At 43.5% G+C, this 25090-nt stretch overlaps 1 protein-coding gene across 2 annotated transcripts in view; it reads left to right on the top strand.

Annotated features, from left to right (window-relative positions):
- LOC137623822 (heme-binding protein 2-like) overlaps positions 1-25090 on the top strand; it is a 95599-nt gene that overhangs the window by 40648 nt on the left and 29861 nt on the right. For both annotated transcript variants that reach the window (XM_068354633.1, XM_068354634.1), the window contains exon 3: positions 16369-16437. In XM_068354633.1, coding sequence (XP_068210734.1) covers positions 16369-16437 — 69 coding nt within the window. The remainder of the gene's footprint in view (positions 1-16368; positions 16438-25090) is intronic.

Below are 25090 nucleotides of genomic sequence, written 5' to 3' on the forward strand. Positions count from 1 at the left end.
TGCAACCTGCCGCACACGGCTCTCCTCGTGAGGTGAACCTACTTCGTGCCCATTGGATACTCCGTTTACCCGAACTTGTACGCGTTGCCATACCCGATGTCGATAATTTACTCATAAAGGACTTGATGACCAAAGCCGACGCCCTTATGGACAGCCACTTCATGACCTTCGAAACCTCCATCAACGCCTCCACTCCTGACGAAGAGGACACCTATTCAACTTCAACTGAAGCTGACATGAATGCCGTAGGACACACACGCCTAAGAATGCCGTAGGACACACACGCCTATGAATGCCGTAACACACACGCCTATGAATGCTATAGGACACACACGCCTATGAATGCCGTAGGACACACACGCCTATGAATGCCGTAGGACACGCCTATGGATGCCGTAGGACACACACGCCTATGAATGCCATAGGACACACACGCCTATGAACGCCTATCCCGTGATGAGCCAGAGCGGCAACAAAGCCACCCATCATCCACCACTCGCTCGCGCCCCAACCAACAACTTCTACAGCCACTCACTGCCGCTAATCAGCTGCAGTTTTTGCTACTACCACTCCAGATTCAGGGCGCCCTATTTAACATGTACAGTTTGTCATTTTTAGGGGGGGAGCCATGTACCAACCGTGTGTCACACGATCGTACATAGTAACGACATTTCATTTTGTGTATATATTATGCTTGTATCTTTGCTCCCCTCGCACTAAAAAGAACCTGAATAAACATGTATCGTTTTCTCACCGTTAATTGTTAACCGGTGTGGTATCAGTTGAACAGGAAATTTCCTGTTGCATTGAACCTGAAATATTGTACAGTATGTGTTTTTCTCACCGTTAACTGTTAACCGGTACGGTGTCGGTTGAACAAGAAATATCCTGTTGCATTGAGTTTTTGTATATAAAGGCGAGTGTCTGTAATAAAGTTACTCAGTTGCTTTCATCCTGCCTTTGAGTCAAAACCTTCTCTCGGCTCATCACAGTATCCACATCTCTTTCCACTCTTTACGGATAGACATGTTTTCGTCTAATTCTGTTAGGATCAACGTCAGACTCTGTTATTTATTTTCCCATCATTTTAATTACAACATTGTTGAATCCTTGCCTGTCCATTGTGTACTTTCTTTCAGACTTTTTTTACGATATCTTCTACCTCTTGATACCTTATTTGTTCTGCTTTGCTAAATCTCACCCTGTCGCTTTCTGACAGCCACCCATCAAACAAGGTGATTTCTTCTGACAAGACCTCTTTTTCACTCTGGGGATATTCTAGCTTAAATAAAGATCTGTAGAATTCCTCATATTCTCTCTTTTTTTTTCTTTAACTTCCTCCATTATTTCTCCATCCTTTCCTATGATGGATGTACAGTTGTTGATGTTTTTTCCATCAACTTTCTTCTTGAATTGCCAGAAAGCTGTGCTGTTCGTACCTCCTTTTGCTTTGATCTCCTCTACTTCCTTGATTATTCTTAAACCTTCCTCTTTTTTTTTATTTTCTTATTCTATGTATGTGTGTACAAGGCTCTCCTGTAGTTTACTTCTTCTCTTGAACTCATTGTTTTCCTTTCCAAAATAAATAATTTTTTTCTTCATGATTCTTTTAAGTTTCATTAATTTTCTTAATTCTTTGGACTTCTTGTTTTGTTCTGTTTTTCTTTTTAATACTACATTTTCTTATTATTTCTTGCACTTTTTCTTGTTATTTTGATTATTCTAACCTTATGCTTATATCACATTTTATTTGGCAATCTTTACTCGTTCTTTTTTATCTTTGTAGACTTTCAAATGGTTCCAGACTATTTTGTATCTGACTTTTCTTTCCTTCTTGTATAAGATCAACCATTTCATTCCTAGTAGGATGGCACAGTGATCAGAACACACAATCTCTTTTGATATCCTTTAGGAGTGTAGGGGGTTATCACTTTCTCCTCGTCTATTACCATGCTACTAATATATTCTTCGTCTACTTCCTTAATTAAAAGCATAATCGATCACTGATTTCTTCTCTCTCTCTCTCTCTCTCTCTCTCTCTCTCTCTCTCTCTCTCTCTCTCTCTCTCTCTCTCTCTCTCTCTCTCTCTCTCTCTCTCTCTCTCTCTCTCTCTCGTTACTATTTGCAAATATTATATTGGACTCCTTTGCCATGTCTATTAACATTTTTCTCGATTTTGAAATCTCAGTACTATTGTTTTTTTTTTTTTTTTTCTTTACATTTGAAGTCTCCCAGTAGCCTACTACTTTTTCTTCTCTGCTATTTGCTATCATTTAATCCTCTTTTATGGACTTATAGTACATATTTTCTAATTAGCTTGTTTTTGCTTTATTTTCTTGTGGAACATACATTACTCCTATTCGAACTTTAGTTTTCCCATTATCAATTTCCACCCACTGAGAGTCATGACTGTGGTTTTCACTTTTTATTTCCAATGTTACCTTTTCCAATTCATTCTTTACTGCAATCATCACTCCTCCGCCATTTGATTTTCTGCTATTACTAAGAACTCTATAACCAGCTATATTCAGATTTTCTCCCTCATTCAAGTGGGTCTCAGTAATGCAAATAACAATTTGTTTTACTATTTCTATTATTTCCTCTAGCGACTTCACTTTGATTTTATACTCCTTATGTTAAAGCTTTGCAAAAATTTTGCTTTTTTTCTTCTCAACTTTTTTTTTTTTTTTTTTTTTTTTTTTTTTTTTTTTTTTTTTTTTTTTTTTTTTTTTTACTGGGAATGGCCTAATCTTACTTGACCACCCTGATGTATGAGATAAGCCATTCCAATCCAAGGAGTGTTGGGGATTCCCACTGCGCTTTCTGCCCAAAGTTAAGTTGCGTTGACTCGAGTTGTAAGGTTTTATGTTCCTTATATCGTGAATTATTCTCCTAATTTCTTCCATTCTTAAAATCATAAAACTTTATGATTTTCAATACTTTTTCTTCAACTTGAACCGTTGTATTCTTGTTTTTTTTTTCCTCTCTCTATCTCTCTCTATATCTGTAATGCTCCTTGTTTCCTCCATATCCTGATCTGGGTTCTTTATTTCTTATGTTATTGTGTCTGAATAAGTAAGTTTGGACTCATTTACAGACACAAAGCACATGATACCTATATACGTTCTGTCCACATTTAACATAAGGCCTATTACTCTTATTGTCCATTTTGTCGTTTTTCCAGTGTCAATATTTACAATCCTTTCCTAACTTACACTTGTCTTTGTAATATTTGCACTGAATTTGTTCCCTAAACCCGTTTCTCTGGAGATTATATTGATCTTCCTAGTCGCGTTTGTTGAGGAAGTTGCATGATCGACCTTTTTTCATAACCCACTTCTAAAGAACAAGCATATTTTGGGAGCTCATTCTGTCCGTTCTCATTTTCTTTCTAAATCGTTTCACTGTTGCTTTGTTCATTATTTATTACTGTTACTGTATTCTCGCCCGCTATTGTCTCTCTTCTTTTACACTAGTTGACCTTCCATCTATCAAATCCGCTGCTATGCCTTCTGTCACCAATTCTTTGATGAGAACCCTCATATCCTCGATAAGCGGCTCTTCTAGGAGGAGGACACTCCAAAATCAAACCATTGTTCTCTAGTCTTGGGTAGTGCTATAGCCTCTGTACCATGGCCTTCCACTGTCTTGGGTTAGAGTTCTCTTGCTTGAGGGTACACTCAGGCACACTGTTGTATCTAGTTTCTCTTTCTCTTGTTTTGTTGAAGTTTTTATTGTTTATATAGGAAATGTTTATTTAAATGTTGTTACTATTCTTAAAATATTTTATTTTTCCTTGTTTCCTTTCCTCACTGAGCTATTTTCCCTGTTGGGGCTCCTGGGCTTATAGCATCCTGCTTTTCCAACTAGGGTTGTAGCTTAGCATTTAATAATAATAATAATAATAATGGACCACTGATTCCCCATCTTTCGTTTTTTTTGCTCTGCAAGTTTACGTAAGCTCAATTTTAGAGTTTCAGGCACTCATCTTTAAGCTTTAGTATTTCCCCTTCACATGAACTGATTTTTTTAGTAACTTCGAACATCATAGACAAAATGTTTATATGAATTTCCATTTCTGGTGCTGACGTTCCAATTGGCCCCGCTTCTTGTCTCTGTTCGTTTTTTTCCCACTCCAATTTCCCTTGGTGCCGTTCTCTTTGTAATTTTGTCAAAATCGTTTCAGCGGCGTTTTTTTTTCAAATTATACTGAATGAATTATTTCATTTTCAAGGCATTTTCATACAATATGTAAATAAAGATATGTATTTTTGCAGTCCTACAGTAGTAGTCGGTCTTCCTTTTTTACCTGCGTTTCAGTTGTTAGTGAAGTTTTTGTGCAATGAATTGGTAGAGAACGTACTCATTCGTCACATGACTCTGAGAATGAGATCTTGATCATCCTGTTTTATTGTATTATGTTGTGTTGACTGGCGTGGATTTTGTGTGTAACATTTTCTTCTGTTATAAAGGCCCGTCGACCTTTTTTCTAATAGTTAAGGTAGTGAAAAATGCACATTGTTTTATTTTGCTTAGGCAATATCTATCTTGTTTACACTATAGATGCGGTGTTATGTCTTGGATTATGTTTTGACCATGTTTTCCTTGGATGGGGTTTTTGGGCTCAAGCCATGGCGTCCTGATGGAAGGTTCCTGTTTGGTAGCTTCCTTGGGTATAAGACTACTAAGATATTCCCAGAGAATTTAACCACAGGTTATCACAGAATTCTAACTTCTGGAGCGAGTATCTCAAAGGTTTCCCTTTAAGACATCGTAATACAACAGGGGACACGCATGTCTGGTCGTGCCACATAGCTATCTCCACCCCGAACAGAGTTAACGCTTCGGTGTGTAAGGGCTGAGAATAGCTGGGAGCCGTTCCACAGCTAATCTCACTCGTGGCTACTACTGATACTCGAGACGTAAACAAACGGACGCCATTGCTCTAATGACGTCACGCGCGTCTTTATCCTTTGTTTAGTAGCTGCCCTACTGAGACGGATTTTCCCTTGTGTGAACTTTATCGCTTTGCATCTTCGCTATGTCGTTACCTTCAGCCTCGCCTTCTTCTGGAAAGTTGAGTACAAGGTTCCAGTATTGTTTAATTAAGCTCTGGCCGTAAAGTAAATATTATTTCGCGAAATAATTGATGTTTTGTGGCAGAGCTGTGCCTCTACCGGACCCGCCATTTTATGGCGTCGTTGTTGTTTTGCATGTCCTATTTAGTTAGCCACAACAACGCTTCCGGCCTTATATACTAATCGAATACATTAGTTTATTTAGTCTTCATAGCTAGGAACTTTTATATCGTGTTTAGACGCTTTTTATCGGTCATCGATTGACCTCATACCAGTCGGCTACTATAGCCCCCAGGCCAGGAGCCTATATACAAGTGTTCATGCATGATTTATCAGTGATCCTAGACTAAGTTATGAAGATAGTGGCATTATTATTTTACAATACTTTTGACTAGTGATGCAAATGTTTTCGCCTTCAGGGACCATATAGGGGATAGGCTAGTCAGTGATTCTTTCTAGCCTAACCTAACCTTAGGACCCCTATATGCTTCCTTCATCCCCTGCCTTGGCACTCCCTCTAATTAGCCTTGATCCCTTTTCTGAGTAAAGGGATTTATTGTCTAATAGAGTATTATATCGCCTCTCAGTCCTCCCTAAAGGAATGAACCCCCTTTAGGATTGCGTCTGAGAGTGAGGTTAGGCTAGCCTACCTCTATGGCTAGGATAGTCTACGACTTTCCTGCGATAGCGATACGTCTTCTTCCTTGCCTAGTTCAGGACTTTTAGCCCTGATCTAGGCCGGGTTAGGAAGGTTTCTCTGTTCCATGCTGAAACTGTACTCTTGCACCGTTTTAGCCGATCAGCCTAATCTTAGGTTAGGGAGTGTCCTCCCTTCCCTTTGTGGCCGCTCTGGTACAGAAACCCTTCCTGGGAAGACCCCTCTCTTCTCCCTCCCCACCTATCTCTTGTATAGCCTAGCCTATGCTTAGGTTAGTTTATACTCATCTGTCCCCTGTCCTACAAATCCTCCTTAGGGTGGATGAGTAGGGCTACCCGAGCTTCCCTGTGCTGTCCGCTCTGGTACATATACCTTCATAGTGTCCTATAAGGTTAGTTACTAGTGTAGCTCTGCATAGGGGAGTCTCCCCCCCCCCCTCTTGGGTGTTCCCTAGTCCTCCCTTGGGCTACCTGCTCCCGGTCCCTAGTGACCCCTGCTTATGGATGATAGAGCCTGTCTCTATCATGGGTACACCCCCTCAGGGAGGGGGAGGGATGTCTGGAACCCTGAAGGTACTTCCTGCATCCTTCCCCCCCTCCCCCTGTCTCTCTATCTATCCGGGTGCCGGTCTCTTGCCGCCTCTCCTGCCGGCAATACCTGCCTCCCTCTTGGTGACTTCCCTACCCTTGCCGCCAGCCCCCCGTGTACCGAGGGACTGCCGGCTGCCGCCGGCTACTACCGGCAGCTCTCCTACTCCTATCTAATCGTCCGCTTGCCGGTCGATCTCCGGAGTGCCGGCATATACTGCCGGCAACCCGATACTACCTGTACCATCCTTACCCCAGTCACCAATCCGGCATCCTCCGGCTGCCGGAGCCGCCGCTCCCTGCCGGCGTGCCGCCGTTGTGCCGGCGGCCGCCATCCTGGTATCTAACTGACTTTGAAAATTGTCTGTTCTAGTGCCAGAATCTATGCTGGAGCGAGCTCCGGCGTGCCGGCGGCTTGCCGGATGCCCCGGAGGCGTCAAGAATACTTGCACCCCCTCTCTGTAGCTATCATAAGACTAAGATAGCCCTACCTTGCAAATAGATAAGCTGCTTTGCTTCTAAGATCAGTACCTAGTACTGCTCTATTCGTGATCATGCTGTCTCTTTGCATTCTTCTATTTCCAGCATGCTATGTGCATCTTAGCGCGGCTGGTTGCCAGAAGCAGTTTCCCTTAATGAGGCCTTCTGGCTCTTATCTGGGAACCGAATGAATTCGATCCCAACCTTGTCCTTGGCTTTCCATGGAGTTCCAATATAATGGGAATCCTAGGAAACTATATCCAATGATCTCGGTCATTTGGATTATCCCAGGACCAAGCCTATGGTAACCAGCCGGGCGAGATGCATGGAGCGTGTTCTCCTTTACTGTTTCATTCTCTATGCATCACACCTTCTTTAAGTTAAAATTAATGATTAATATTAACTTAATTTAAGAGCCATTCCTATGACTCCCCCATACTCATTTTCTCTTTCTTCCACAGGAGGAGCAGATGAAGTGCGATTTCGCATACTGTGCTGTGAAACGCTCGCAGTTTTACGGACATACGGCGTGCAGGACTCACGCCCCTTGCTCAGACAAGAAAGGGGATTGGAAGTTCTGGAATCCACTGGAATGTACGGTCTGCCAGGCCTACCTAGTTGAGGCCTTCCATAACCCTCCCTCAGCGGAGGTTAGAGACATTGCTCGTGAAAAACTGCGCAAGTGGGTGCGTGGTTTTCAGAGAAATGCTACTGGACCGTACCTGGCCACCGAAGAACTGAGGTCCCTGTTGTTCCCTAAGGCCTCCCCTGACTCAGTGGTTCCAAAGGAAGCAATCCCCACTGTCCAAATTACGGTGGAACCTGATGTGGTCATGGCTCAGTCCATGCACGAGTGTCGTTTAGATTCCGAGGATGATGAACAGATCTCTGACGTCTCGGAAGACACGGAGAAGACACTTATGGCTCAAGGAGCCGAAGAGGACGAAGACAAGGTGGAATACACCGAGTCGGAGATTGGAGCTACTCCCTCGTCCATCCCTCCGCCTACTCCTACACCGACGGATGTGTCCATCCCGTCTACCTCCTCGACCCCGGATCCTTCCTCTTCTACCCAAGAACTGATCCGACTGATTAGAGCTGTCATGGACGACAGACTGAAGGAGAACCAGGAGTCCATCAGGTCTACGATTGGATCCAGAGAACCGAAGAAGATCTCGGTCAAGGATCTCCCAGCTTGCTCTCATGCCAATCCGTGGAGGTATGCAGAGCATATGGTTATTGCGACCGGCAGGATCTTTGTTAGTGACAAAATCGGCACGGTCCCGTTGGAAGATGTGGAATTCTTCCCAAGCTTCGAGGCCTACCCGGACTGTTACGTCCGGCTTCGTTCCGAACCTGCCTCGAAGGAGGAGACCGAACCTAAAGAAGAGATAGTGTTCGATCTCGCAAAGGCCCAGGCTATGCTAGCCTCCGCATTTAAGAGCAGGGGCTTTACCTGCTCTAAGCTTCCTGCCTTGAGCAAGAAGCATCCTACATATGTCGCACCTGACACTGCGATTCTTCCATTTTTGGAAAAGGCCTTGGCTGCATGCCTTAAAGCGGCGGAAGAAGGAAAACCCTGCCCTGCACTGGAGGAGTGCAGACCCTTCTCCATCGTGACACCCCCTGACACTAGACAATGGAAAGATGTCCAACATACTTTCGTCGTGGGTAGGCTCGATCCTGACGTCGCCGGACGTCAGTTTAATGAAGACCTCCCTAAGCTCAATGATCACCTCCTTCGCCGGGAACAAGACACGAAGGAGAGGCTTGCGGCATCTCTTTCTCATCAAGTCCAACTTGAAGTTATGGCCTGTGACACAGCAGTACCCGATCACTACATGGTACTGGCCAAATCCCACTTACTCACGGTAATGAAGGACTTGTACCATTTCATAAAGGCTCGTAGAGCCTGTCGTGAATTCGTGTTTGTCGGTGCCACCGTGAAACACGAACCCCGGAGGCTGATTTCCTCCAACATCTGGGGAAAGCACCTGTTTCCTTCTGACCTTGTCAAGGAAATAACGGACAGAGCCGCCACGGAGAATAGGAACCTTCTCCACAAGTGGGGCATGTCCAGAAAAAGGAAAACCTCTCAGGACGATGGACCTCAGCCTAAGAGGAAACCTCAGAAGCCGAAACCCCAGCAACGTCAACAAAGACGTCAGTTTCCGGGACCCGCTACCTCCCAAGTGGTTGCCCAACCACAACAGACCTTTCAATTGGTCCCCCAACCGGTGTTGTCACAGTCACCGGTCTTCACCCCTGCCTTTGAGCAGCCATCCACTACCTTTCATGCCAGAGGTAGAGGCTCGTCCAGGGGTGCAAGCAGAGACGCCTCTCGTCGTCCCTCCAGAGGTAGAGGAGGAAAGGGAGCTAGCGGCCGAGGCAACAAGTCCTCGGGACACCAGAAGCAATGAAGTGCTTCCGGTGGGAGGAAGACTCCGCCAATTCCAGGATCGTTGGACCTTCGATCCTTGGGCACACAGCATCATCAAGAACGGTCTAGGCTGGAGTTGGGTGCAACCACCCCCAATCTTCCAGCGGTTCTTCCAACAATCGACCCCCATTCTGGGAGAATATGTTCTAGACCTCTTGAACAAGAAGGTGATAAGGAAGGTAAAGTCCACCAGGTTCCAAGGGAGACTGTTTTGCGTTCCCAAGAAGGACTCAGACAAGCTCAGAGTCATTCTGGACTTATCCCCCCTCAACAAGTTCATAGAGAACAACAAATTCAAGATGCTGACGCTTCAACAAATAAGGACCCTTCTGCCTCAAGGTTCCTACACGGTCTCTATAGACCTGGCGGATGCCTATTGGCACATTCCAATGAACCATCACGCTTCCTCCTACCTAGGATTTCGACTCCAAAGGAAAAGCTACGCCTTCCGGGCCATGCCATTCGGCCTCAATGTGGCCCCTCGGATCTTCACAAAGCTGGCGGATGCCATAGTACAACAGCTCCGCCTAAGAAACGTCCAGGTGATGGCCTACCTCGACGACTGGCTAGTCTGGGCTCCATCGCCCGAAGAGTGTACAAAGTCTTGCGACGAAGTTACCCAGTACCTAGAACACCTGGGATTCAAGATCAACGAGAAGAAATCTCGCCTCTCTCCGGCTCAGAAGTTTCAGTGGCTGGGAATCCACTGGAATCTTCAGTCACACCGCCTTTCCATCCCCCAGAAGAAAAGGAAGGAAATAGCAGGGTCTGTCAAGCGACTACTGAAATCCAAACGCATTTCAAGACGACAGCAGGAACGAGTTCTAGGCTCTCTACAATTCGCCTCAGTGACAAACCCAGTGCTTCGTGCACAGCTAAAGGATGCCGCGGGAGTCTGGAGACGATCGGCATCCATCGCTCGAAGAGACCTCAAGAGACGGCTTCCAAACAGACTTCGACGCCTCCTAAAGCCGTGGTCGGAAGCAATGGCCCTGAAAAGGTCCATTCCTCTCCAACACCCTCCTCCATCACTCAACATCCACACGGATGCCTCACTGGAGGGCTGGGGAGGTCACTCCCACCTGAAACAAGCTCAAGGGACCTGGTCTCCACTATTCAAGACGTTCCACATAAACATCTTGGAGGCCATGGCGGTCCTTCTTACTCTGAAGAAGCTATCCCCGCCGCCCTCGATCCACATCCGTCTAACCCTAGACAACTCGGTGGTAGTTCGTTGTCTCAATCGCCAGGGCTCAAGATCGCCCCAGATAAATCAGGTGCTTCTCCCAATCTTCCGTCTGGCGGAGAAGAAGAAGTGGCACCTGTCTGCAGTTCACCTACAAGGATTCCGCAACGTGACAGCGGATGCTCTATCTCGGACAAACCCGATAGAGTCGGAATGGTCTCTAGACGCAAGATCATTCTCCTTCATCTCTCATCAAGTCCCAGAACTTCAGATAGATCTCTTTGCAACGAGCGACAACAATCAACTTCCTCTGTACGTAGCCCCGTACGAGGACCCCAAAGCAGAAGCGGTGGACGCCATGTCACTGGACTGGAACAGATGGTCGAAGATATACCTGTTCCCTCCCACCAACCTTCTGTTGAAAGTCCTCTCCAAACTGAGAACCTTCAAAGGGACAGCGGCCCTAGTGGCTCCCAAGTGGCCCCGGAGCAACTGGTACCCCCTGGTCCTGGAGCTGCAGCCCAAGCTGATCCCTCTCCCGGGCCCAGTTCTCTCTCAACAAGTACAGAAGTCGACTGTCTTCGCTTCATCATCGAAAATCAAGGACCTTCATCTCATGATTTTCTCTCCCTTGCCGCAAAGAAGAGGTTTGGGATCTCGAAGAAAAGTCTAGACTTCCTAGAGGAATACAAGACCGAATCCACGAGACGGCAATATGAATCATCCTGGAGGAAATGGGTCTCCTTTGTTAAAGCAAAAAATCCTAAAGAAATCACCATTGATTTCTGTATGTCCTTCTTCATTCACCTTCATGGACAAGGATTAGCAGCCAATACGATTTCAACCTGCAAATCGGCTTTGACTAGACCAATTCTATATGCTTTCCAAATTGATCTGTCCAACGACATCTTTAACAAACTGCCGAAAGCATGTGCTCGCCTACGCCCAGCACCCCTCCGAAACCGATCTCCTGGTCACTAGACAAGGTGCTCCATTTCACCTCCAACTTGGACAATGATTCATGCCCCCTCAAGGATCTGACTCAGAAAGTTATATTTTTATTTGCTCTCGCCTCGGGAGCTCGAGTCAGCGAAATAGTGGCATTATCAAGAGAAGAGGGACACATCCTGTTTGCTGATTCAGGAGAAGTGACCCTCTCCCCTGATCCGACGTTTCTCGCCAAAAATGAATTACCCACCAAAAGATGGGGCCCTTGGAGAATATGCCCCCTGAAGGAGGATGTCTCTCTATGTCCAGTAGAGAGCCTCAAGGTCTATCTTCGCAGAACTTCAAACTTTGGTGGAGGCCAACTCTTCAAAGGAGAAACATCGGGCAGCGACCTGTCACTGAAACAATTAAGAGCGAAAATCACCTACTTCATTCGCAGAGCGGATCCGAACAGTACACCCGCTGGTCATGATCCTAGAAAAGTGGCATCTTCTCTGAACTTCTTTCAGAGCATGGACTTTGAGAGCCTTAAAAACTTTACGGGCTGGAAGTCCTCGCGAGTTTTCTTTAAACATTATGCGAAACAAGTGCACGAAATCAAACATTTTGTGGTAGCCGCAGGTAGTGTTATGAAACCTGCACCTAACTCTGCGTAGAACAGTGAGTTACTTGGGACTCTAACTCTTCGGGTGCCTATGTTGACCCTCGAGTGATTCATAGTGATGTCTAAAAACACTTAGTGCTTTTATAACTGTTCTTATCCCAGGTGAAATGTCATAGTGTCACACAAGTGCCGCATGCCTTGAGCATGATGTGTTATTTAAAGACTTGCGTTCCTCGAGAACGAGTACCTACTAATCCTGAAATTCCCTTTCAGATTCAAGAGCAAGCCTTTATTTCTATGTACATTATTATTACTGTAAATGAACTTTACTTTTGCTGTAAATTATTTAATTTCTGCATTGTGAAATAAAATTTCTATTTTATTACTTATGCGTCTCTTTCAGCTCCTACTTACTATGAAATACATACTGTCATAGTTTTATTTATTCCTCCTTTCTTATGGTCATGAAGAATTTAAGATGTCTATTCCTAAATTATATTCACCTTGTCTCAGTAAGGTTCCTACACGAATACTTACTTCTGATAATCAGGAGATGAACTCTACACACAGTGCCCAACCACCACTGGCCTACTTCAGAATGTTCCTATACAAATATCAAACATTCTGCTTCATCTCTAAGCTCTTAAAAGTTCTTCTGTCAAGATGAATAGCCCTTCAATACCACTTTGACGTCGGCATAGCCCATGGGAACTTCCTACCAATGGGGGGCAGGATATTTCGTTCCTATGGTTCTTACCTAAGATTACTTTGCTGTTTTGTCAATGCCTAGGCACTTAACTCTGGGGGAAAATCTACCACGATACATTGATTCTCTGGTACTCTTCCATCAGGACGCCATGGCTTGAGCCCAAAAAACGGATTTTGAGCGAAGCGAAAGATCTATTTTTGGGTGAGATAGCCATGGCGTCCTGATGGACCCTCCCTACTACTTTGTTCAGTTTGCTCCCACCCTACACAATTGTATCATGGTGATGGGCAGCAACTGGCGCCAGGATAAAGACGCGCGTGACGTCATTAGAGCAATGGCGTCCGTTTGTTTACGTCTCGAGTATCAGTAGTAGCCACGAGTGAGATTAGCTGTGGAACGGCTCCCAGCTATTCTCAGCCCTTACACACCGAAGCGTTAACTCTGTTCGGGGTGGAGATAGCTATGTGGCACGACCAGACATGCGTGTCCCCTGTTGTATTACGATGTCTTAAAGGGAAACCTTTGAGATACTCGCTCCAGAAGTTAGAATTCTGTGATAACCTGTGGTTAAATTCTCTGGGAATATCTTAGTAGTCTTATACCCAAGGAAGCTACCAAACAGGAACCTTCCATCAGGACGCCATGGCTATCTCACCCAAAAATAGATTTTTCGCTTCGCTCAAAATCCGTTTTTTGGTCGTCGCCTGTGACATTATTAGGCTATTACTTATCCTTTTAATTTTATTTAATATACAGTTAGCAGCTTGTTTAGGTTTCGTGGCTGATCTGGTGGTGGTGAAGCCCTCTTATCCAAATAAGGTCACAGCGCCTAGGGTTAGGCTATAATTTCTCTAGGTTAGGTGGAAGGTTCTGTCGATAAGGAACCAGCACCTTAGAATAGGTTTGGGGTGTATGAATCCCTTATTTTCAATCCTATCCCCATTATGTATTGAATAAAAAGAATAGAGTGTGTTCTGAAAACCCGAGCGGATTGAAACTACGGTTTCGACTGTGCAGTTTAGAAATCTATGTAGATCAACGAGTCCCTTCACAGATCTCCGTGTGAAAGAATATCTGGACGGTACTGATTTGCTAAACGCCTGCACTTCTAATCCGGGTTTAGAATTGCAAAGGGTAGGTGCTCCTTTTCTGCTGCAATTTTTCAGCGATTAATATGAATTATCTCATTAAAACTATTATTATTTTTATTATTCTCATTATTAAAATCCTGATCAGTATTATTGTTTTAGTATTATCATTATTCTTATATACTACTTATTATACAGTACTGTATACACAGAGACCAGTCTCTTCTTTACGTCCTCCCTCTCGAGCTAAACCCGACTGACCGTGTGTCCTGTGCTGATGCAGAGATAAACCACACAGAAAACCGCTTGTTTGAAGGCATGCTTTTTGATATGCGGAAATATTCCGCACAGATGGAATCCGCTTGTGTAGTGGCCTGTACCGTTAAGATTAAGTATTTTTTAAAAATTGTAAAAATTACCCCAAAGTTTTATATGTTAGCAGAGCTCATTCCTTGGACTATTATTTAGCTCCTGTAGTTCCTGGAATTTGTTGTACTGTAGATGTTTATTTGATCAACAACGGTGGACCGCTGGGCTTATCGGCGGAACCCGGTAATATGAAACAACCCAATAGGACCCCCCGCGGCAATTGCCAGATGGGATTTTTTAATCCAGTCTGTAGTCAATAACTCAAAATTCAAGTTGGGTGATAGGAGCATCAATCATGGTGCGTCGTTGATCATTCTTAGTGGCACAGACGTGAAGATTACAATATGTACACCTGAGAGCGACCTAGTCTGTCATTTTTCCATTCATTAGATGGCATGGAAAACCTTGAATAAATTCTTATGATTTTACTCTACTCATCAAAAGGAGCTTACTTCATTTTTATTTAAGAAAGGATTACTTGCTTGCTTTTCTGGCTTATGTACAAAGTGTTCTATTGGTAAAATGTGATATACTTGTGATGGGAGATCAACTCACAATGGCAAATACATGTTCTTTTGGTGCTGTACAAACCATTCATGCTGAGTAAAGATTGCTATAAAACTTGGAAGTTTTTACGAACGATCTAAACTTTGAGTAAAGATTGCTAGAAAACTTGGAAGTTTTTACGAACGATCTAAACTTACGTGTAATAGATTGTCTTGCATGTAAATTTCCTCAGAACGTGATCACCACCCCATGATTTCCCCATCTAATACACCATGTGTTCCGATACCAAGTCCTGATTAGTCCTGTCTGCCAGAAAATGAGGAAATTGTCTCTTTGAAAGAAGACATGATACAAACAGTCTTTTCCAGCTTCCAACTAAAGAGACTTTGAATTATCAAAGTACTGTACAGTTATATTTGTTTGTTATTATATTAAATCAAGTGATTTAGATAATTAAAATGTCAAAGTACCCGCCCATGGGGCTGTTGTGCACAGCACATCCATATGCCGCTTGCCCGAACCTAAGAGTACTGAGATAATATTTAATTGCAAGTGAAGCGAGCCTCGACATAGCAAAAACCAGTTGACCTAAGGTATTATTTAGATAATTTAAATAACTCTTAATATGCTTTCCCATGCAGCTTACGCTCATAGTGAAATATGTACAGCTTGCCAGAACAGAGGAGCATTAAAATATTGTTCAAATCGTGAGCAAAGCAAACCTTAAAAGAGCAAAAATCAGTTGAACTAAGTGATTTTTTTATATAATTAAAATGATACCAATGTTAGGTGCATAGCGCAATATCTACTGCTTGCCGGGTGGAGGAGCAATGAGATAATGTTGAATTGTGAGACATGGCAGAGCAAAATTCAGTGATTGATTAAATAGTGTTAATTTGGCAGAGCAATATACTTGTAAATATGCTTGATTAGGTGAAGGGATTCGCGGAGCAACTGCCATGGTTACAAACTACATAGAAAATAAGAAGGAAAATAACTTTTCTATGAGTATAGAAGGTCTGGTCCTTCAATATACAAAAGCTCCTGTTCTTATTTCACACGTCCTGTAATCTCCTTTTCCTTCCTCTTAGTATTTTTGTTTTCTCTTCCTACCTCCTATAGCCTACACACTGAAACTGCTTTTCCCATGGCCCTGTTATAGAATTTTAAAAACTACATCCAATCCTTCCCCATTTCTTGAACCTTAGCCAACAGTTCTTCTATCATCTTATATACTCTAATCACTTTGTCTTAATTTACATGAACAGCCATATTTTCACTCCAGCGTATTCCTACCTGCCAGCCATTCATCTTCTCACCTTTATATTCAGAAACTTGCTCTTCCTTATTCTCTACTAATATTGTATATAATCTAGAAAACTTCTTCAGTTTATCATATTTTTCATATAAAATCTTTATTATTGCTTTAATCCCAAAAGTACAAACAGTCATTGTATTAGGATATTTCCAATGCATTTATTGTACAAACTTATTTAGTCAACATACGAAAGAGTTTTGTTTAACATTATTGTAATACTGCAACACAAATTGGCCGAATGAGCCAAAAGCTATTTCTTTCCACAGAACCTTATGGTATGAGGAAACAGTCTCATACATGAAAACATTTGATATTACTTCCAATTAATATTTCTTCTAGAAATAAACCATTTTATAGTGTTGGGTATACTGTATTCATTTTTGCTTACTTTTCCAGTTCAGTACCTTCGCCAGCAACTTGGGTCCTCAAGAAGAGATAAAGTACACTGTTTTGCGCCGTGGATCAGTAAGTAGTATTTGCCAAATCTTAGATTTTTCTATAGTCTCATCAGGTAACCCATAAAAGCTATTGACTTGAACCTTTAGCATATGTCCCTTGTCCCTACATCTTTTTAAGTAAATAAGATTACGTGGAGAGATAATAGGACAAATTAATGAAAACATTTTTGTTCCTACACAAATACAAACCATCATCCTTTACTTAAGAGAATAGATAACAGTGAAGATGTCTACCCAGGAATTCCCGTCCATTACCCTGTCGCCTGCAGAGGAGGAAATTGGACCGGTCTCATTGGAGCTTCATTCTCACTCTAGCGAGGATCGGAAGCCTTCATTGTGAGCGGATGAGACTCTCACTTCCAGGAGTTCTCCTACTGCTGAGCACCCTAGGTCTTTGGTGTATGCTCTTAGGGTTACTGCACAACTTCGGCCTGATTCTTCCACTCTGGAGGAGGATTCTAGACCTGCCTGTCAGGGCAAGGCCGTCTCAAGTACAGGCCTGGTCAGTGGGGGGAAGAAGTCGGTACGAGTAGGTCGATTATTGTGGAGACGGGACACTTGGCCATCCTCAACCCTTCTTTCTATCACACACCACTCACTACGCATACACTTTGGTTCCCGTTACAGTTTACAGCTGATAATTCTCATAGAAAAATTAAGAGATCATACACACCAAAAGGAGACGACTTTGAATAATCCGGCTAAGAAAAATTAGACAGAAAAAAGTAATAAAATTAAAATTAAACTTTCCCTTGGCAGTTGCCTAATTCCAAGACCCACTGATTCCAAACTACGCTTGCATACCCCAAAAAATAGAATGATTCTAGCAGTTTGATTGGAGAAAAAATAAAACATTTACATAAATAAACATTACCGGCAATTTAAAATGATTTAATATCTTTTGCACAATCACCCACAATTGCATGATCTTGCTGTAGCATACCTTTTCTTTACTTGAAGTATTTGACTGATTCATTTTTACTTTTTTACTATTAATGTTTGCAATTCTCTTAGCTGTGAGGTTCTTCCCAATTGTCTTATTGAAGAAGGATGTGTCAGATTCAATATCACTAGATTTGAAGTGTAGCTATGTCACCTGAAAAGTGTTTAAATGTAATATTAGAGTGGATAACACATTCTCATAAAATTGAGAGAGAGAGAGAGAGAGAGAGAGAGAGAGAGAGAGAGAGAGAGAGAGAGAGAGAGAGAGAGAGAGAGAGAGAGAGGTTGTAAGTAACAAGGGAAAAAAGAGTGAATACCCAAGTAATTTTGTAAACAGTTTGGTAATCTTTAAAATAAATCCTTATACAAGACCAATACCACATGAAAAATGTAATGCAATTATAATTATTACAACAATATATATAGTACTTCCCCTATTTTAGTTAGGAACATATTCGGCTCTACTGATAACGTGCAATCACTTGGTTATTTCTTCCTCAGCATTTGGAAAGTAAAACACATACTTTCAGTCCATTTCGGTAACTCTCTTTGCAGTTTGGTACACACCACATAATAGCCTCTAGCCTGGATTCCAAAACAGTCAAATTTTTGGAATAACAGCAGGAAAATGTAAAGAAATTGAGCGCGACCCCTTTACTTACAGCCTATAGTAGCTGTGTGAAAGCACTACTCGTACTACATGGGACCTTACTTACCCCCAAATGACCCGGTCTTCTCTCGAGACGGCCTTGGTCAGGGACGGTCTCTTCATTCCTCTGAGGACAGCTCTCCACCTAGACGATAACTCCAAGAATTCTAGTTTACAGGCCATCACTCATGCTCTTTTCCGGAAACTGAGCCTCTTCCACGAGCACCGCCCCTCAACACCCTTCTCGAAATAGTCCCTCCTTGCTTCCTCATAGCTCCAGGCACGCTTCTAGGCAAGCTTCAATTTTGGACTCTTTTGGTGAGTGTGCTGCTGCTGCTTCTCCTGCTATGCGCGCTCATTCCAGCGCCTCTCCTGACCTGACTCCTTGTTGACACAGAGCTCTGTCATTGAGAACAACCTTGAGGCACTCTTCTCTAGGGAGCTCTACCTCTCCTCATAGTGATGTGGTCGCTTTGAGATGCTCGTGGCCTCATCAGATTTTGAATCGGCGATACTCTTCTCGGAGAGCTTATCCTGCAGCACGTTCTCCTACGGGATATGTCTCACTACGCCGCTTGTCTTCGTGACCTGTGTCATCCAGATGCATTTTGCCTCGGCATCCGTCATCGGCAAATCAAGGCTCTTCAGGGTGTTAGCCTCATCATGGGCGTTTATCTCATTGCAAGTGTTTTTTGCCCTCACACACAGTAACAAAGCAGTCTTTTGACCATTCCTTGATAGAGGATAATCATTTACCATGCAAACGTCATCTACGTTTCCCGTCTGATTGCACTAAGTGTTCGCTCGCTAAGTGAACTTTTCATAGCTCTCCTGTTTGTGCTAGGCACAACGATCGTGGTTGTCACTAAGCTTCAGCAAGATCTTGGAAGCGCTCTTCACCTGATTGTCGCTGGTGCTCGTCACCTGATCGCCGTAGGCATTCTTTTCCTGGGGAGTTAAGGTATGCAGAAATATGAGTTGAGGTAGCTCGTCAAGGTATACAAAATAGTTCTTTAAGGTATACAGAAATATGAGTTAAGGTAGTGCTTTAAGAAATATAAAAAGATTAGATTAACAATAAAGGAGGGGTAAAGGATTTCTACATTGGAATAAATGCATAAAAAAATTTGAAAAGGCAGGGCCAACATTTAATTAGTAATTGGAGGTGTAGTACAATGGCATTATAACCTGTCTTTTGACCTCTATAAATTATATGGATTTATGGAGATTTCCATATCCAGATATAGCTCCCACCAATAGATTAACTTTTTTGAACCTGGGCTTTAATAGAATGCCTACTGGAAGTTGTGTTGTGCTTACTTCATGGATGTCTAATTTGATAATGCAAGATAGCACGAGAAATGACAGTCATTGGGTTAATATGGTTTTATAGAAATGACAGTCATTGGGTTAATATGGTTTTATAGAAATGACAGTCATAGGGTTAATATGGTTTTATTTTCATACTTGTAAATATAGATTAGTTTGCCTAGAAAGAAATATCTTAGTTTTACTCATATTCATTTTCAGTCCCACATTTCTGTTTTCTCTATTAAAATCTTATATCATCTTTTGCAATTTCTCCCATGATTCACTAAACATTACTACAATCTGCAAATCTTAAGTTGTTAAGGCATTTCCCATGGATATTAATTTCCTACACTTCCCAATTTAAATTTTAATAACTTCTAGGCACACTGTGAATAATTTAGGAGATGGAATATCCATGGCTAACTCCTTTCTCAATCGGGATTTTCTCACTCATTATGTAGTTTTAGGATTTCTATACTTGCTGTATAGATATCTTCAAGTGTTCTATCAATATATTAATCTATTCCTTGTCTCTGGAGGGCTTTCATTATTGCTGAAGTTTTTACAGAATCGAAAGCTTTCTTAGTACAGTATATAAATGCCATACGTAGTGGTTTGTCAGATTCTGTTGATTTTTCTATTAGCTGGCCAGTCAGTTGTTGAATACTCATTTCTAAAGCCTCTATGCTCTATGGGTTGATTAAAGTCTAGCTGTCTTTCTATTCAACTTAATATGAACTTTGTAAATATTTTATGTATTAATGAAAGTAAATCTTATAGGGCAGTAATTTTTCAGGACTCCTGTGTCTTCCTTTTTATGAATTAGTTTAATTATAATGTTTTCCAAGCTCTAGGTATAGAGCATGATTGCAGACATTTTGTGTAAAGTTCAGTGAGATTTACTACCTAGAAATCTCCTCCTTCTATTATTGAATAAATTGTTAGGCCATTTTCTGCTGCCTTGCCTCTTTTCATTCCTTTAAATGTTAGTTTTACTTCTACTGGCTCAGGTATTTTATTATTTTGATTGGCAAAGTTATTTCCTATATCATTGTATAGATATTCTCTGGATCTTTATCACTCTATCTCTTCTGATAATATTTCCATTTTATCCTTTTAATCAAATATCTGTTGGTGTCTTGTTCCAAGTCTTTCTTTTCATCAATTTGATGCTTCTTCCTTTCTTTAGTGTATCCTCAATTTTAGATATTAATCTTAGCCGGTGAATATATATAGCTTACGTCTCCGACGGTCGACAGTTTCCAAAAACTCGCGAGCGATCGCCATGAAGGTTGCTGGGTGTGCCCACCAGCGCCGACTATCGACCAGATACTGCATATACTTCTCAACCAATCCAGTTCTTCTCTGTCGGTGGTAGTGACAGCATTCGTTCCGCTCGCGCTTAACCTCAAGTTTCTACCGATTGGTGAAGTACTTGTTCATGGTTTTATAGCTTTCGCTGTGTTGGTTATCTTCGATAAAACTCTTGAAACCTTTTTTTGATTATTGTTGCTGAACTTGGCTTTCTTTTGGATTTTCTTTGAAATTTTCATAATGGCTGACCCTTCTCCTGTCTATCGTAAATGTGCGAAAGACTGTAATAAACGTCTTCCTAAAGCTTCCATCGATCCTCATACTATTTGTGTTAATTGCCGAGGTAAATCTTGTCAATTAGGGGATCGATGTGAGGAATGTATTGTTTTATCTGAATTCGAGTGGTTGGAGTATGAGAAATATATTCGGAAACTCGAAAGAGATAGGGTGAGAAGAAGCTCTTCTAGATCTCTAGATTTTTCCTCTTCCCATGCCCCTGGACCTAATCCTTCTCCTGTAGTGGTAGTTTCAGAACCCCCTATTGGCACTAATGAACCTTCTATACCTGATATGTTATTGGCCATTCAAGCGTTGGGTGAGAAGGTCGAATCATTGGCCTCAGACAGAAATCAGCTTATGTCCGACATTAAAATTTTAAAGGGTCAAAGTGGTAAAGTGGAAAGTGCATCAAATGTGTTTAGTGTTTTGCCGGAAGGTTCGTCTGTTCGTGCTTGTCACTTGCCTAGTCCGAGACCTCTTTCAAGCTCCCCTGCCCCAGGGAGAAGGAATGTTGTAGGACTTAAGGGAGTGAGAGGTGTAAACCAACGTACAGACATTCCCTCAAAGGTATCAGACGTTGCTCTTCAAGCACATCCTTACCATAAGACGGGAGAAACGAAGTTCTCGTCTTCCGATGATTCGTCTCATGAGAAACCTTGGTGTAAGGTTTCAAGACCTTTGAAACGCAAGTCGGTCCCTTTAGGACAGGTCCAGCGTCCTGGCTGTAGTCATTGGGACAGCTCCGACCGTATTCAGTCATCGGATGACTGTTCTCCTGTTAAGCGCAAACGTGACATTGAGTTCGAGGGTCCCATTTGGTGCGATGACTTGCATGCGCAGACGTTGCCGACGTCACGGTCCGTTTCGAGTCCTGTTGACCCTAAGTTGAGTGTCTTACAAGACATGCAGTTAAAACTTTCATCCTTAATGGAAGTTTATGATCATGTCCAGGTTCGTAAGGAACCTTTGCTTGTGGTCCGTCAGTCCGGCAAGCGTGATTCCGATCTTCAACCTCCTAAGCGAGATTTGTCTCGTCGTTCTGACGTTATCGCTAATGTCAGCGGTGCTGTTAAACGTGATTCTGATCGTGTTCCTCGTCAGTCACGTCAGTCATGTCAGTCACGTGACGTTGAACTTCAGTTTCCGCAGTTACAGCGTGACTTTGAGCTGCAGTCGCCGCAGTCCCGACGTGACGTTCATCGGCCGACTCCGTTGTCCCGACGTGATGTCAACCGTCAGTCGCCGCAGTCTCGTGTTGTCTTTCAACCTCAAGACCTTCAGTCTTTGCAGTCTCGACGTGACGTCGTCCCCTCGACTTTTGCTGCGGCTCCTTTGCATATTGATGTGGCCTGTCAAGCTTTGCCGCCTCAGCATGCTGTGTTTTCCCCGTGTCACAAGGCTTTACCTTTGTCGGATGATGTTCCTTCGGAGGAGGAAGTTGATGATCCCCTTCCTGCTGATGTGCCTTTGGGGATCCATTCAGATGGGGAGGAGCCTAGGGTTGTCCAGCAATCCCTTGACTTTAAAAAGATTATGCTTATCTTTAGGGATGTTTTTCCCGATCATTTTGTTACTGCGGCTCCACGTTCGCCGCCGTCTGAATTCACGTTAGGCATGACTTCATCGACTCCGTCGTTTACGAAGTTGGTTCTCTCTCGCTCTTCTACGGAAGCCTTGCGTTTGTTGGGAGACTGGTTAGTAACCAGGAGAGGTTTAGGGAAGTCTTCTTTTGCCTTTCCCCCTTTCAAATTGGCTTCTCGTGCGAGCGTCTGGTATGACATGGGAGAAGTTCTCGGCTTGGGAGTGCGTGCCTCTGCCCAGGGAGACTTCTCAAGCCTTGTAGACTCTCCTCGTCGTCTAGCCATGAGACTCTCGAAGGTTTGCTGGTCCTCCACAGATCTGGATCATCTCCTTAAAGGAATTTTCCGTGCCTTCGAGGTTTTTAATTTTTTGGATGGGTCCCTGGGAGCCTTAAGTAAGAAGGTCTCTTCATTGGACAATGATGTCTCTATTCAGATAATGTCTTGCATGGACAAGGCAATAAGAGATGGCTCTAATGAACTGGCGGCTACGTTCACAGCAGGAGTTCTTAAGAAGAGAGAAACTCTGTGTTCTTTTCTTTCTGCAGGGGTTACTCCCTGTCAGAAGTCAGAACTTCTTTTTGCTCCCTTATCTTCTACTTTGTTCCCTCAACATCTTATTAGAGATATGGCGGCATCTCTTGTTCAGAAGGACACGCACGATTTAGAGGCCAAGACTGCTCATAAGGTTTTGCCTTCTTCTCATGTCAGCAGACTCAAGTTTGACACGCCAGCGGCGAGATTTATCCCGCCTTTTCGTGGCAGAGCTCCCAGTAGGGGAAGCTCTCGTGCCGATAGCAAACGAGGTAAGAAGAGAGGATCCAAATCCTCACGTGGCAGAGTCTGACTGCCCACGTCCTCAGACAGCAGTAGGGGCCAGATTGACCAACTTCTGGCAGGCCTGGGAGAAGAGGGGTGCAGACCTGGAGTCTGTTTTGTTGCTGAAGGAGGGTTACAAAATTCCTTTTGTACGAAGACCTCCGCTAGTGAAAGTTCCGATAGACCTCTCTCCCAGGTATCGAGAGGAGACAAAGAGACAGGCGTTGCATCTTCAAGTTTCTCTGTTGTTGGAGAAGGGGGCAGTGTTGAAAGTCTCGGACCTTCAATCCCAGGTTTTTACAACCGTCTCTTCCTGGTTCCGAAGAACACAGGAGGTTGGAGGCCAGTGCTGGATGTAAGTGCTCTCAACGTATTTGTTATAAAAACTAAATTCACGATGGAGACCACCAAATCCGTTTTAGCAGCGGTCAGAGAGGGCGACTGGATGGTCTCTCTCGACCTGCAGGATGCGTACTTCCACATTCCGATACATCCAAACTCTCAACATTATCTGAGGTTTGTGTACAGGAAGGTGGTGTATCAATTCCGAGCACTGTGCTTCGCCCTCAGCCCTGCTCCTCTTGTTTTTACAAGGTTCATGCGGAATGTAGCGAAGTTCCTACATTTGTCGGGGATCAGAGCCTCCCTTTATTTGGACGACTGGCTACTCAGGACGTCGTCCCTTCATTGCTGTCTGGAGGACCTCAAATGGACTTTGGACCTGGCCAAAGAGTTAGGTCTCCTGGTGAACATGGAGAAGTCGCAACTGACTCCATCCCAGACCATTCTTTATTTTGGGATGGAGATACAGAGTCGAGTTTTTCGGGCTTTTCCGTCTTCCACCAGGATGGAGCAGGCTTTGCTCAAAGTCCGTCTCTTGCAAGAGAAAAGCAGTTGCTCTGTGAGAGTTTGGACGAGTCTCCTAGGGACTCTTTCGTCGCTGGAGCAGTTTATCTCTCTAGGGAGACTCAACCTGCGCCCTCTCCAGTTTCACCTAAACCACCATTGGAACAAGGAGAAGGGTTTAGAGACGATCTCGATTCCAATCTCCGTTTTAGTCAAGACTTGTCTAGTTTGGTGGGACAGCAACATAAGACTTCGGGAAGGTCTTTCTCTTGCAATCAAGAACCCAAACCATGTGTTGTTTTCAGACGCATTGGATTTGGGTTGGGGAGCGACACTGGACAATCTGGAGTGCCCGGGTCTTTGGTCCGCAGACCAGAGTAGTCTTCACATAAACTGCAAAGAGCTCTTAGCAGTCCATCTAGCGTTAAGGAGTTTCGAGAGTCTGGTTCGAAACAAGGTAGTGGAGGTGAATGCAGACTATACCACGGCCTTGGCATACATCTCGAAGCAAGGAGGCACTCACTCCCACTCCCTTTTCGTCATTGCAAGGGACCTTCTCACTTGGTCAAAAAATCGAAACATCTCTCTTTTGACGAGATTCGTCCAAGGGGAGTTGAATGTCTTAGCGGACTGTCTCAGCCGAAGAGGACAGGTGATTCCTACGGAGTGGACGCTCCACAAGGATGTGTGCGATAGACTTTGGATGACTTGGGGTCGACCCACCATCGATCTCTTTGCGACCTCTTTGACAAAGAGGCTCCCAACTTATTGCTCTCCTGTTCCAGATCCAGAGGCGGCCCACATAGACGCGTTCCTTCTGGACTAGTCTCACCTAGACATCTATGCCTTTCCACCCTTCAAGATCCTAAACAAGGTGCTTCAGAAGTTCGCCTCTCACGAAGGGACCAGGTTGACGTTGG

This window comes from Palaemon carinicauda, chromosome 30, assembly GCF_036898095.1.
Source record: "Palaemon carinicauda isolate YSFRI2023 chromosome 30, ASM3689809v2, whole genome shotgun sequence".
Lineage (NCBI taxonomy): Eukaryota > Metazoa > Arthropoda > Malacostraca > Decapoda > Palaemonidae > Palaemon > Palaemon carinicauda.